The sequence below is a fragment of the Mytilus edulis genome, chromosome 2 (assembly GCF_963676685.1).
Source record: "Mytilus edulis chromosome 2, xbMytEdul2.2, whole genome shotgun sequence".
NCBI lineage: Eukaryota > Metazoa > Mollusca > Bivalvia > Mytilida > Mytilidae > Mytilus > Mytilus edulis.
Window position 1 is genome coordinate 83,088,376 of NC_092345.1, and position 16,568 is coordinate 83,104,943.

General features: G+C 34.0%; 1 protein-coding gene across 3 annotated transcripts in view; it reads right to left on the bottom strand.

Annotated features, from left to right (window-relative positions):
* Nucleotides 1–12,202, bottom strand: part of LOC139510317 (arrestin domain-containing protein 3-like) — a 28,750-nt gene extending 16,548 nt beyond the window's left edge. For all 3 annotated transcript variants that reach the window (XR_011661871.1, XM_071296830.1, XM_071296829.1), the window contains exon 1: nt 12,023–12,202. Coding sequence is in view for 2 of the 3 variants with exons in the window: in XM_071296830.1 (XP_071152931.1) it covers nt 12,023–12,149 (127 nt within the window). In the remaining variant the exon portion in view is untranslated. The remainder of the gene's footprint in view (nt 1–12,022) is intronic.
* Between the last annotated feature and the right edge of the window lie 4,366 nt (nt 12,203–16,568).

The window sequence follows — 16,568 nt, forward strand, 5'->3', positions numbered from 1 at the left end:
TATATATATTGAAATAAGTAAAACATGTGGAAAAAAGAATATGTTCATAGCACACGGATGCCACATCGGCACTATCGTTTTCTATGTCCCGTGGACCGTGAAATGGGGTAAAATCTCTAATTTGGCATTAAAAATTAGAAAGATTATGAAGTAGGGAACATAACTATTTACTAAGTTTCGAACTGATTGGACTTGAACTTCATCAAAAACTACATCAACCAAAAAGTTTAGCCCGAAGCCGAACAGACGGACGGATGGACGAACGAACGAACGCACATACTAGCAAACATAATGTCCTAAAATGGAGTATAAACATTTATTGTTGAAAGTGAAAGTAGTGATTTAGCCAAAGTCACGGACAGTAGGGTAGAGATTTGAGGGAGGCGGGACTTTTTCGGGACGTCGGAATCGTGTGTTTTTAAGCTCGGGATTTTGGGATTGGTCCTTACGTGGTCCGGGAATATTTTTATCGAATTTCGGGATGTCTGGATATGAATTTCTTTAAATTCGGCACTTCGGGATTTCACGTTTTTACGCCCGGGATTTCGGGATCAAGAACCCTCCGACCCGTGACCCCTCAAATCAGCCTTCGTCATTTATACAAGATTCAAATCCTGCCATTGGCATGTTAATACACGTGCTAGGGCTCTCAAAGGAAAAAAAGAACTGATGGATTGTCCTAGAAGCATATTTAATTTTATTAGAATAATAATGGTCTATAAGCAGGTGCATTTATTTCATGTTAGCGATGCAAATTTTTAATTTGATAATTTGATTTGACTTTTACCAAAAAAATGCATTGTAGCAAAGAAAAAGAATAATCGTGGTCTGAGGCCAGAAACATGAAAATAATTGAATTTAACAGAAAGGAAACAGAAAACGGACTTTGGAAAAAAGTGAGATTGCTTTTGATAACTTTTATGAAATTCTCCAGACATAATATTTTTTTACACAAAATAATCCTACAACAGTTCACAACTGTGTATGCCCGCGATTTCGCGGGTGTGATCTAGTACTTATAAAAAAAACTGAGTTTACACTTTAGCCTTCTTTGGTCATAAAACTAAGTTCTGGATTGGGGCCTCTATTTCTTTATTCTTGAACTTTTTCAACAATTTTTCTCTATTTTTTTTTATCTTCTTTGACCCTTATTCTCTAATCTTTATACCGTTCAGAAGTTCAGAACCCCTTTAATATTGATCATTACTCTCAGTCTATCATCTTTATCTGTCAATTTGAATCAATTGCTAATTCCTCCTGATCTGCAAAACAGTTACAAAATATCGGCCAGTAATGGGATTACGTACAGAACTGTCCTTTGCTGCTGCATATTATACAGGGCCGTAACTAGGCTCTTTTAATAGTGAGGCAAAACATATTCGCCGAGCTTAAGCAATTATTTTGACAAGGGGTCTGGGGGCCGCTCAAGGCCCCCAGAAGCTCTGAGAAAAATAAAGCAAAATCGTTGCTTCTGGGCATTTCCCCGGACTCTTTCTTACATTGAAACGCAATTAATTTTTAGCTATTTTTTTCGACAATATTCTGATCTGAAATCAAAAACATAGATTCATTGTACCGGGTAATTTATGACATTTAGGTTTTACAGGGATAACATTAAAAGTAGACCGATATGTAGGATAAAGCAAAAAACATAATTCTGATAATCATCATAAAACATAAGACATAAAGCTTTGTTTAGAGTCGGTATAAGCAAGCAATTACAAACATAAGCTCTGAAGAGCTTTTAAAACCGACACATCAAAACCGTATCTGTCTGTCTGTTCTTGTATTGTGTTTTTTATAACTCAATGGATAGTTTTCATTATAAAACTTATGTACATATATTTGTTTCTGAAGAAAATTCTTTAATTTATTCATATTAAGAAGAAGTTTACATTATTTTAATTGCTTCCTGGAAAGGAAGCAATTTCCCTGACATATTTTCCGTATGCAAAGTGACCTCAGTGTGACCCATCTCGTAAAAATCCGGTGATCACAATACGCATGGATGTCCTTAAAATAGACTATTATCAGAATTTACATGTTAAACACGTGCTCAAATTTCATGCTTTTTTGTTGATTTTTTGTCGATTGTTGACAAACAGGTGACAATCGTTAAACTTCGGCTTCAAAACACGAACTTTAATTACCTGTCATATTTTGACAACAACACTGACCGATTGAGAAAAAAAAAATTGACGATTATACGAAATTTACACGAAAAAAATGATAAATTCGTGCACAGAAGACTAAGTTTATGATGTTTGTGGTGTTGGTTTGGAAGAACATTATTTTTCACCGGTCACTCGTTTATTAAGCAGAAACGTTATATAGGAACATATGAGTTCATCAAAGTTTCTATCAAGCAACTTGTTATTTTGCAAATGTCGGAGCACCGCTTGACAGTCTCCCGAATGACCAAATTAGTAGAAAACCGTACAGTTCCGTTCCCACACTGTGAGACTTGTCATAGTTATTTAGACATAACATTGGTCATTATTTAACTTAAGTCTGGAAGTGAAAAGATGACTCAACTATGGAACGCCACAGCTGTCTTATGTGGAACTCTGATATTACTCTATGTTGTTTTATTATTACTTAATGATATTTTGTCTTTTCTTAGTATGGTTTTGACATTACGTAATAATGTTTTAATATAACTCAATATGGAATAGTTATTACTTTATGATATTTCGATATTACACGATATGGTTCCGTTTTGACTTGATATAGTTTTTTCATTACTCAATATGATTTTGTCATTACTCGATGTGGTTTCACCATTATTTAATATGGTTGTGTCGTAAGTCAATGTGGTTTTAACATTACTTGATGTGTATGTGACTCAACGTAATGTAGTTGTTTCATTACATGATGTGGTTTTGTTATTTCGTAATGATGATTTGTCTATTCTTTAAATGGTTTTAACATTACGTAATGATGTTTCAAAATTTGACGATTTTACGCTGCTTGATGTGTTTGTTTCATTATTTGATGTGGTCTTGTCATTCTTGGATGTGGTTCTGTCATTCTTTAATGTGGTTATCCAATTACTTGCTGAGGTAAAACCTGTTCTATTTTTAGATAGATTTCCATGTTGTATATGCCTTGAATAATCTAATAAGTGTTCAAATGACAGTTCGGGTTACTGTTTGAATTAAACTTTGAGTAAGTTTTCGAATTCAAGTCATGCTTAGAATTAAAGTTCTAGTTAGCATTGAGTTTCGAGTTGGATTTGGAGTTTGAGTCACATTTAAAGGCAGAGTTCTAGTTACAACTTTGAATTTGAGTCACTTCTTGAGGTAGAGTTTGAGTAAGATTCGAACTTAAGTCTCATTTAGATTAATTAAGATTTCGAGTTGAAATTCGAGCTATTTTATATGTCTTTTTGAGTTCATAATTAAATTTTCTATCGCGGAACAAGGGCTTTTGCTCGGGCTTCCGATAAGAGGGCTCTGGGATATGCGTACTAAATTAACAATGTTGCAGTATACAAAACGCAACATATGAATTGAACTAAAGTTAGATGTGGTGTGTCAAAACCATATTAAGTAAAGACCAAACAACATAAAGTAATATCAGAGTTCTACATAAGACAGCTGTGGCATTCCATACTCAACTCTCCCTGTTATATTTTTTCCTCAATTTTTTATACCCCAATAGCATTTGCTTTTCGTGAACACTACGTCAACCTCTCCTCCCGTTTTCCCTCGAATTTTGCTCTAAACTTATACTCATAGTCCAATAGTGATTTTGACATTTTGACATTCTAATTATTATTTTCATATTGAACACAAGGGTTTAACCATTCTGATTCAGCTTTTATGTACTTGCATCTTAAATGAATGAGGTTTTAGATTATGTTTTCCTATACACACACGTTCCCATAAAATTTTGACGTCACAATAAATTATATGATGCCACAATGGATAGGTTTTACTTTGATTCAGTGTCGAGTTAATGTATATCAATTAGCGTGGTCTGAAAAAGGAAGAAATTCAAAACCAATCTTAATATAGTTAACATTAATAATTTATTTAAAGGGGCACTAGCTACGAGATATATAAAAAATCTAAAGTTTGATCTTTTTTTTGTTCAAACAATAATGAAAGTGAAATAGTGAAATAACAATTGCAGCCAAAAAGGTTCAATTTTGTCAAATTACGCTAAGAAACATTGATAATTAGTTATTCACTTGCAAGTGAATGAGTCGACCTCTTTAAATCCGTATTCATGTGAACTTCAATTTAACCCGTAGTTAGAGATTGACAACGCATGCATTGTACGTGTACTGGTTATTTAAAGAATAACAATGTCAACAATGAAAGTGAAACTACGGCAAATCATTTGCTTACTAATTCGATGCACATAAAATCATTCTTACACGGTTAAATAAAGGCAACAGTAGTATACCGATGTTCAAACTCATAAATCCATGAACAAAAAACAAAATCGGGGTAACAAACTAAAACTTAGGGAAACGCATTAAATATAAGAGGAGAACAACGACACAACACTACAATGTAACACACACAGAAACGGACCAAGCAACAGACAAAATGCCACGAGAATAACAAATATAACATCAAAACCAAATACATGAATTTGGGATAGACAAGTACCGTGACACGTCTTATCGCAATGTGAATTTACACTCAAAAATAAGAGAAAACAAACGACGCAACGTTAAAATGTAACACATACAGAAACGAACTATAATATAACAATGGCCATATTCCTGACTTGGTACAGGACATTTTTAAAGAAAAAAAATGGCGGGTTGAACCTGGTTTTGTGGCATGCCAAACCTCACCTTTTATAGCCATGTGAAATATAACATAAGGATGACAACTCAACACTACAGGACTACAATATAAATAAATTGGAGAATACAATTGACAAAGAAACACACGAACAACAGCCAACAAAAGGCAACAAGTTGAAAATTTTAATACGCCAGAAGTGCATTTTATCCACACAAGATCTACTAGTGACGCCCAGATAAAAGCAATGAGAAACATCTATTTTTAATCTATAAAATAAATTCAAACAGACCTATAAAAATACAATTGCACGTGTTGGTTTAATCTATTCATATCGCTTATATGGTCATCTGAGGTCAAATCGATAGTTAATTAGATGGCGTCTGACCTAAAATACACACGAAACGAACCTATATATTATCTATCCCATTCTCTGTAAACTGTTTATTTTAGACATTGTTTTACATTGTTATAAATCAAATATGAGAATTTGAGTCAAATCGGTGACCATGAATTTGACAGCTAGTGCCCCTTTAACTGTTTAAATTGATTAGAATGTGAATGACAACATCAACCTAAAATTCTTTTTGGTCTATCCCGTTTAACACATGGCATTTCCGCAGGAACTTAATTCTTTCATTGACATTGCAATACCCAATAAGGAAATTTGGATTATTGTAAAAATAGATAATGCCAACAAAAAGTTTTTGACATGAACAACAAGTGTCGTGACAACTTTAGGTGAGTTAAAGAGTTTATCTGAGTGAATGAGTGGACAGTATCAAAGTATTTCAGGTGTTTGTTTATTTTTACACATTCTGCAGAAAGGAAAAAAAATGTCCATCAAAAACCAAGAAAGATTTTATCTTTCTTAAACCCAAAATCCATATAACTTTTATATATCTAGTGGATGCTAGGCATTAAAACTTCCCAAACAGCACAGGTAAATCTGTACACAGAGTAAGTTTTGAGGTGAAAATACGGCCATATTTGTCCATTTGTTATGATGAACCTTAACTGCTTGATAAACGAATTAGGTATTGACAATTCACTTGGAAACCCAACATATACCCTCACGACACTTACCAAAGAGAAAATCCTGGATAATCATAGTTCTGTTCTATGTTCCTTTGGAATTTCAACTAAAGATGATGAACTGGATCTTTCATCACTGTATTGGATATCCAAACTGCATAAGTGTCCTTACAAACAACGGCATATTGCTGGGTCTTCCAAGTGCTCAACAAAATCTCTTTCTTAATTTATGAATTAGATGTGGATATTTAAAAATTCCAAAGATCTTTTAGAGTACGTACAATCTAACTCTCTTTCATCTTGTAATAGTATTAAAACATTTGACTTTTCTGCACTTTATACAAGTATTCCACATTCCAAACTAAAAGACAAATTGAAAGAGTTTATATTGCTTTGTTTCATAAAAAAAGAACGGGCAACGAAGAGATAAGGGATAAATCCTACTTTAAAGGATCACTCTGATTCAAACACAAAATTCTCTGAAACTGACATTATCAAGATGCTTGATTTCTTGATTGATAACATATTTGTAACGTTCAGACAACGTGTTTTTCAACAGACTGTCGACATTCCAATGAGAACGAATTGTGCCCCTCTTCTTGCCGACTTGTTTCGTTATTATTATGAGGCTGACTTCATACAGGAACTTCTTAGGAAGAAAGATTAGAGTTTGCAATATCCTTTAACTCTACTTTCCGCTATAAAGATGATGTTCTTTCACTAAATAATCGTTCAAAATATGGTGACTACGTCGAACGCATCTATCCTATTGAACTAGAGATAAAGGATACAACAAATACAGTTAAGTCGGCCTCATATCTTGACTTACATCTACAAATTGACAATGAGGGTCGATTGGAAATAAAACTTTACGACAAAAGATATGATTTCAGCTTTCCAATTGTGAACTGTCCATTTCTAAGTATCAACATTCCAGTAGCACCTGCATACGGTGTATAGATCTCCCAATTGATGCGATATTCCCGTTTTTGCATTTCCTATCAAGATTTTCTTGATAGGAAATGCAAAAACGGGAATATCGCATCAATTGGGAGATCTATACACCGTATGCAGGTGCTACTGGAATGTATCAAAAGATTTTCTTGATAGAGGGTTGTTGCTAACAAGGAAGCTATTAAATCAAGAGTTCCAAATGTTGAAGTGAAATCATCTCTTTGTTAATTTTACGGACGCCATCACGAGTTGATTGATTTATGGAATTACCGTTTCACAAATGATATCGGATATGTTCCTTACGTCGTAACTACAATCCTTTTCCCTTTCATAAATGTGACCTACCGAATTAGACTATTTACCGGATTTGTTAATTCATAAGCAACACGATGGGCGCCACATGTGGAGCAAAATCTGCTTACCCTTCCGGAGCACCTGAGATCACCCCTATTTTTTGGTGGGGTTCGTGTTGTTTGTTCTTTAGTTTTCTATGCTGTGTCATGTGTACTATTGGTTGTCTATTTGTCCTTTTCTTTTTTAGCCATGGCGTTGTCAGTTTATTTTCGATTTATGATTTGACTGTCCCCCCTGGTATCTTTCGTCTCTCTTTTATAAAGAAACTATGAACATTTAACCGTTCAAACTGTTCGTATCTGCAATTACACAATTTAATTCAGACAGAACCCGACGTGTGCAAGAATATTCATCTATTTATTATCATAAAGAACATTAACAGCTTTATATATCTATTAACTGTTTATCCGTATTTAAAGGACTTTAATTATATTTGAACACATTGTAAAATTGTGTTTATATTTGTATTTCAGTTTTTCACCATTTGGATTGGTAGTGAAATAAAAGTCAGCTCCTGATTGATTTATCTTTACTTAAACCCAGTCATCTTGGTTACATTCACTGGTCCGGTCAAATTGTCAACGTGGAACATCGGATTTGCAAAGCAAGGATGCTACACTGACAGTAACACTGTTTTTAAAATTAATGCGAAATAAATCTAGGAAAACAGATTTTGTGATAAAAATATTTTTTTATTTATTTAATGTTAAATGTGAAAAAAATAATGTGATGCTTGTTTCTACAGCAAAATAAAAGGAGTAGGTCCGGTGAGACCCCTTTTTGGCCCCAAAATATAGCAGATTTGCAAAATTTGTTAAACTGTAAACTTTTAGTTATTTATTGAAGGTACAATGATTCTGCTACATAATTATGTAGTGTTTTTGACAATACACTGCATATATATCGGAAACTGGCATCATTAAGTCATGATAAATTACTGAAATCTTTAAATTTTACCATTTCAGTTTTTAATACCATAATTACGATTATCTTTCTTCCGAGTTACGACTATCATCCCGAAGTTTTCAACGGCAATTTTCAAAGCGCTTAGATAATTCCAGTGCACCGTTACGATTCAAATATGATGTAATGGTATAGAAAACCCTTGCAGCTGAGTAACTATTGACAAAAACATGCTATATTTGAGAAAAATGACTGTAAAGATTCTATCTATATCTGCCGTCGCCATATTGGGATAATCGTAATGCCAGTTACGATTATCTCTTTAATACCAGTGAATTTAAACTCCAAACTTCAATCCTTACTGTGTATTGCTACTTTAACAATAACGCAAACTAAGACTTTCAAATCCAAGAGATTCCTGGCTATAAAAACAGCTAGGTTCAGCATATTTTATGAGATATCAACCCTCCGTCTATACATATAGCTAACTAAAACGTGTAATAACCAAATGCACAGCAATACGTACAGTACCCAGTTTAAAAGAAGTCCGATATTAGAATAGGAAACAAAATTAGAAAAATAACGATGATCAACATAATTAACAAAAGGAGTTCCAGCAGTTACTGACATGCCAGCTCATGACCTCATTTAAATTGATCGAAAGATTGTCTTCAACATATGAAAATTAAGCACAATCCCTCCCGTTAGGGGTTAAGTATACTTAATTATCATATATCGCATATCCTGCTCTACATGTGGCAACTTGGTGGTAAATCTTGTTTTTACATATTCGAGGAATAGATGACGGGATTGTGGTTACGACAATTGGACATAACCGTCGTCAGATATTCCATAAAGGTTAACCAATTCTGATGGCGTCCGTAAAATGTCCGAAGAGCTGATTTCAAATTAACCTCTTAGAACTCTTGACTCAATTGCTTCCTTGTAAGACAAAACCCTTTATCTATACAATTATGATAGGAAATGCAAGCTCTTGAATTTCTTATGAACTGATAAATATATAGGTATACATATACGTCAAGAAAAACCTTCAAAAAATATTAATTTTTTCAACTATTTGAAAGATTAGCATCATATTTTATCCACAACACTAAGTGGAATATTCTAGTTTTCTGTCATTCTTGATGGTGTTATAAAAAGCGGCATAGCACTTTGACTTTTTGTTGAATAAATGTATAATACAGAGTTTATTCCTTCCCTGTTTCTTATCTAATTTCATAATGCGCTTCAGTTGCAGATTGAAATAGGCAGGAACATTTGGGAACTGAAATCATATCCCATCCCTCCATGGATAACTGATACATTATCTTTAATAAGTGTTTTAAAAATCATTTTAAAATTGATATATTTTAAGTCAGGCACTTTTAATCTGTAATTTTTTATACAAGTTGGCAGTGGTAAATTCGAATGTAACGCAACCTTAAGTGGGATGGTTCAATAAAGGTTTGTCATTTTAAACATGTATGTTTTTTTCTTAATATGATTTATTTATCCAATTATACATATTAATCATTTTGTTGCTTCTCCTTCCTTTTGATAATAAAGGACAAATTTAAAGTCAGACATGTGTTTTTTTTGTCATTCCTTCATCCCATCAAAAAGAGCAAGCCTGTGATGGCAAAGTGTATAACTTGGACTGGACTGAACTACACTGGACTGGATTGGATTGGACTTGACTGCATAGGACAAACGACTGTTTACTGTCCACCGTGTAACGCGTTGGGGAGGATATAGAAATATTAGGCGTCCCTCTGTACGGCCGTCTGTACGTCCGTCCGTCCTTTCTGTTTTGTTAGTGCTCCTGTGTGAACAGTTCTTGACAGACTTTTATTGAAATTATAGCATTGGTTTATATCAGCAAACTTTAAAAACAGGTGCCAATGAAATATTTTCTAAAGAGTAATGCCCCTTTTGAACATTAATATTATTAAAAATCGCATCGTCAGCGCTTTGATGTGTATAATTATTACCATTTTCTTTTTTATGAAACTAATATCAAAAGTTTATATCAGTAATATCTTGGACAAATATGGAAATCATTTATAAAAGAGGAAGTCCCCTTTGGAAAGAAATACTGAATATATTGAAAGTAGTAATATTTTCGCCTTCATGTGTACAATTCTTGCCAGAGTTCTATAGTAGCAATGTCTTTTACTTGTTTTGAAATCAGTGCTGATCAAAAAGTTACAAATGAGTTATGCCTCTATGGGAACATTAGTTATACTTAAAATTGCCTTATGAGCTCTTATGTTTATAATCTTGCCAGAACTTTATGAAATTGATAAACTCAGAGGTAAGATTGGTACGATGGTCCACGCCGAAATACGATGGTCTTTTTACTGATGTGCGATGGTTTGTTATGATAATTGGATATTGTGACGTGTTCATATACAACGTTACAAAAAAAATGATAGATTTGCAAAATATTTAAAACTAAAAAGAATGTCAAAGCGGCAAAAATATGAACTTGGTTTGCAGATAAGCTAACCAGTGTTCTAAAGAATGCCGCAAACGTTTTGTACGACAATTAAATGGTTTGATCTCAATATTGGTGTTAATTTTTCTTGAAGTGTGCTTTAAACGATTTTGTGTGGACAATTTAATAATGAAATTACTAACAAGCATTAGCAATGCTTTTGCTATATCAAGCTGATTGTAAGAACACCGCCCCGGTAGCCTTATTTTATTGTGATGACAATGTTTAATTCAATTTCTACAATATGTTAGGCCAAAATTAATCTGACTGGTCCCTTCTTGTACTTCCTTATTTATTTTATTATCATCAGCGACGAATCAGTTTATTTTTGTTTTTGGTGGTGAACGTGACAAGTTATATTATTCCGCTGCATGTTAATTTTGATAGCGAAAGAAATATTTGATTGGTTAAAACTTTCACACGTGACGTCGAACAAAACTTTATATTAACATCTGAGTATCATATTCCCCTCTGAAACGTCGGGACTAAATCGTGTACATAACGTCTTAAACTTTTTTTATTTCTGAATAGCTTTAGCAAATATTAATGTCGTGTTCAAATTTATTTCAGACGTTGAAACAAAAAGACTTATAGTTTTAAAATGTTTATCCGTACTGTTTTTCAATATGTATGTCGTGCTTAGTAATAAAAACAAGCGAATAAGAAAAAATGCCGGTATGCAAACTAATATTTGAAGTTGAGATAGTATACGAAGCTAATGCAGTTGAAAAAAAACCATTCATTTCCCTAGGCCTAGGGAGATTTGAAGAATGTTTCACCCTTGAAATATCATATTTCAATCGGGAAGAGCCCTCATGAAATATGAATATTCTTGGGTGATCAATTCTTCATATCTCCCTCAGGCACGGGAAATAAATGTATATTATCACCTGAGATCACCCCCAGGTTTTGGTGGGGTTCGTTTTGCTTAGTCTTTAGTGTTCTATGTTGTTTCCTGTGTACTATGCTATGTCTTTTTTAGCCATGGCTTTATCAGTATTTTTTTTTCGATCTATGAGTTTGATTGTGTCACTGGTATATTTCGCCCCTCTTATATAGACACACAAGCCGTGAATATCATATTTTCTGACTATACTACTTCCTACCTAAAAATTAGTAAATTCAAACTTAGATTAAAACAAAATTTAATGAAGATTTCAAAGACTCTGTTTTAAACTAAACAGAAATCAAAAGATCTTTTAAATGTGAGAATATCAGGTACTTTTGTACTTCGGCGTAACCACCATCGCACATCAGCGCAGTTATCAACAAGTGAATGTCACAATGTCACAATCGAACTTCAGCGTGTTTAACCAACGCACTTCAGTGTTGACCGTCGCACTTCAGCGTGACCATCGTTGTTTGAAGTACCATCAAGGCTCCAGATCCTACATATATATCAGAGTTTCTTGTTATTTTAATCTTGATTATAATCTTGATTATACATACAAATATATATTTATAACATAATCAATTACATAGTTTGGTTGTTGACGACAAAAACCAACAACTTTACCTTTAACTTGCATTGGCGACCATAATTCTAATACTAGGTTTCCAGCAACAATATCACCTGGAAGGTAAACATCTTTGTTGTTTTCGAGTTCTATAAGAAACTCCCTTATCTCCCTTATTTCTTCCATACTTATATTCTTCGTATATGTAAACAACCACGGAAACAATAGATATTTCGGAAGTAATCAGATGTTATGTATTCTATGCTGTCTTATGTAAGCACAATACAAAGATTTTATACTTCTATTCCCAAGTTTTAAAATGCTTTAACTTTCTTTATAATGCTTGAAAATGTATAAAAGTAGTATTTATGGATAGCTAAAAGATAACTCTTTCACATTAATGCAAGATTAGTATTAAACAACAATTATGTAATTATAATGTGCAATTATAATGTGAGCTGTGTCTACTGTTTGACTGATCCCCTTAACCTATAAGACAGATTATGACAAACAATTTTATTAGGTATTTATATAGATAGGGTGAGTTTGTTTTTCGGAGTGAGGTCAGTGTGTCTTCTCTTTCACACTTACCCTTATCTTACACAAAAAATGAGAGCTAGGGCTCTGAGTGAATGAGGAGGGTTTATAACCAAAATGGACATAACAGGGGTACTCAAATTTATCAAAGATCATATGGGACTGAGGAAGCTGGTGGAAACCCTTTTTTTTTAATGATTTCTTAATTTTTCAACAGGAAATTAAGAAAAATGTGTTGGCAATCATGGTATTACCGAATTATGTTTACTAAGCTGATGATCCCCTAACAGTTTTAGAATACATTTTGATCGATTGAATGAACTCTATATTACTGTGTAATTTGTAATTAATGATGAATAAGGACCAGCTTTTATGGTAAAGAGGATTTAAATTGACAACTCTTTTGATATCTTTTGTACAGATTTTCGTGGGTTTTTAGCCGTTAAATTTTGATTGTATCTCCAATTTTGTATTTCTATATCCTGCCAATGATGTCTTCTGTCTCGTTTTTTTCACATCTTTTACTAGGCAAATTGTTTTCATATATTTTCAAACATAAGTTAGTGAACTTTGATAGGCGGCAAAAAAATAGAATTTCAAATACTGATATAACAAATCGGTATGTTTATTTGGCAAAAGGCAATTCTCCATTATCAGATATAAATTTACCGCGACGAAAAACATCTGGTGATAATTTATGTATATATATCTAAAAGATTGTGTAACAATACCGATAAATAGATCGAAAACAAAAAACTAAAAAGTGTTGAATATCATCGTATAGTTATATATTATATATTTCTCAGGCTGTTAGGTTGTTTGAATTGCCTTCAAACAACCTAACAGCCTGAGAAATATGCTTGTCCGTGCTGACCTTTCTAAACCTAACCATACTGTAGTTAATTGCCAGACTTGTGGGACAAGCGCTGCAAATGTTGCAACCATTTGCAGCATTCATCAACATTTCAAAGTAAGACCACAGAAAAGACATACAAGATCTTCTGCAATGTCAACTGCAAAAGCTCAAACGTGATTTACTTTCTTGAGTGTCCTGTATGTTGTCTCCAATATGTTGGTGAATCTATGCAGCCATTTCACAAACGCCTTAATGGCCACAGGAGTGACCTCACAAAAAAACCGTATATTCTTGTCAGCCAACACTTCAGGTTACCAGATCACAATCTGAAAGATTTTGATCACATCAAGATCCTTGTGATTGAACAGGATTGTACATGGCAAAAATAGGCAAAGAGAGAATCGGGAGAAGTTTTGGATAAAAGAACTGGGTGTCCTCCATCCAGAGGGAATCAATAGAAATAAATAAATAAATAAATTTACAGTCTAATGTTTATATTATGATATTCAGGATTTTGGATTAAAATCAATCGAGCAAAACTTACCTGTATTATTACTGATCTATTTTTACACCTTATACATTATATATCAGTATTGTTAAAATTTTACACATTGAGGAAGGCTATTTGTTGAGCCGAAATATTTGCAATTATTGTATAATTATGCCACTGCTGGTGGACGTTTCGTCCCCGATGGTATCACCAGCCCAGTAGTCAGCACTTCGACATGAATATCAATTATATGGTCATTTTTATAAATTTCCTGTTTACAAAACTTTAATTTTTTCGAAAAACTAAGGATTTTCTCATCCCAGGAATAGATTACCTTAGCCGTATTTGGCACGACTTTCTGGAATTTTGGATCCTCAATGCTCTTCAACTTCGTACTTGTTTGGCTTGATAGATATTTTGATATGAGCGTCACCGATGAGTCTTATGTAGACGAAACGCGCGTCTGGCGTACTAAATTATAATCCTGGTACCTTTGATAACTAATTATATCATCTGTTCAGTTTTTCCATCTTTGTTCGATGATATTCAACACTTTTTAGTGTTTTGTTTTCCATCTATTTATCGGTATTGTTACACAATCTTTTAGACTCATATATATATATACATATATATGAACGTCTGAGTCAGTGACAACACTACAACAGACTTATCCATCGGATCACCAGTAATGATGGTGATACATGGCTGTGTACATTATGTATATACAACTCGTCTAAACCAACCCAATAATGTTAGATCTGTAAATTTGCTTTCTCAAATTTTTTGTTCTTCCCTCACCGGCATTCGAACCCATGCTACTGAGATATTGTGACACCAATTTGCCTGCACTGTAGCCGTCCCGCTAGACCAAACGACCACCTGGGCTGCACAATTTTAATAAAGCTTTCGGTGGCCGTGTGTTACCTTTCCTCGTCAGTTTTAATCTAGCTTCGTACTACAGCACATGATATATAAGACATGGAGATGTTATTGTTACAGATCAGCTTAATTATCTATAGTAAAGGATCCTACAAATTAATGTAAGATACAGTCACAGAAAATAATTATATTTACAAGTACGTCTGAGTCAGTGACAACTCTGCAACAGATTTATCCATCGGATCACTACCAATGATGGTGATACATGGCTGTGCACATTATGTATATACAACTCGTCTAAACATCAACCCATCAATTTTAGATCTGTAAATTCCCCCAAGGGTGACTGGGGTATAGAAATATGGTCACTTGGTCTTCTCCCGACCGGCAGTAAAACGCTTGCCGAAGTGGGGCGTCCGTTTGGCTGTGCGGGATGTACCAAGTTCGAAGTCACGTCCCGTCAGAAGGGGGACGTTAAATCCGATGCCTCGTGTAAAGAGAGTGCCACGCTCTTTGCACGTTAAGAACCCTTGCAACAACTCTTTGAGGGGTTCGTAGGTGGCCTGTTGCAAGGCAAAATTTTTGTCTCTATCCAATATACCCTCATTTTCCAGTGGCAGTCCAAATTTCACCGACCATCATCCTCTATTATAACAACCTACCTATTGTATTTATTGTTAACTTGTTCTCGTCCTGAATATGCATGCAATATTTGCCACTGGACGTTAAGCAACCAACAATCAATCAATTAGATCTGTAAATTTGCTTTCGCAATTTTTTTGTTTTTCCCTCACTGGGATTCGAACCCATGCCACTGAGATATCGTGACGCCAATTCGCCTGCACTGTAGCCGTCCAGCTAGACCACACGACCACCTGGGCTTCACAATTTTAATAAAGCTTTCTGTGGCTGTGTGTTACCTTTCCTCGTCAGTTTTAATATAGCATCGTACTACAGCACATGATGTATAAGGCATGGATATATATATAAAGGCAACAGTAGTATACCGCTGTTCAAAATTCATAAATCGATACAGAAAAAAACAAATCCGGCTTACAAACTAAAACTGTGGGAAACGTATCAAATATAAGAGAACTACGACACAACAGAGACACAACACCGAAACGTAACATACAGAGAAACGAACTATAATGTAACAATGGCGATTTTCCTGACTTGGTACAGGGCATTTTATGAAAAAATGGTGGGTTGAACCTGGTTTTGTGGCATGCCAAACCTCCCGCTTTAATGGTAATGTTAATTATAACATTAAAATTACAACATTACACGACAGGGTTACAATACATAAACAGATAAATGGGAGAAAATATAGGACAGAGAAACAAACGAATAATAGCCATCCAAAGGTAACAGGTTAAAAACATTTTTATAAACCAGACGCGCGCTACGTCCACACAAAACTATGCTCAGATGTAAAAAGTTTGAAAGCCAAAACAACTACCAAGTTGAAGATCGCTGAGGACCAAAAGTTCCAAAAAGTTGTTAGGCCAGGGTTATCCGCCTGTGACAAAACATAATTATTATCAAGAATAATACATAGTTTTGCAAACAATATTTTTTTATAAAATGCCTATATAATAGATATTCATGATTAAACTGAAATGGTGACTAGCTATAGATTAAAAAACGAATAAATTACAAAATCACAGTCTTGTTAGCCATATTCAATGCAACGCCCAAAGTGACGTCACATATAAGTTTCTAAAACGTGTTCCGAAAATTCCGAAAAACTTATATTAATAACAGTGAAAATTATTATATTAATTAATATTTAATTGAAGTAGTAATTAGATAATTAATTGTATTATCTAGCCATGTGGTT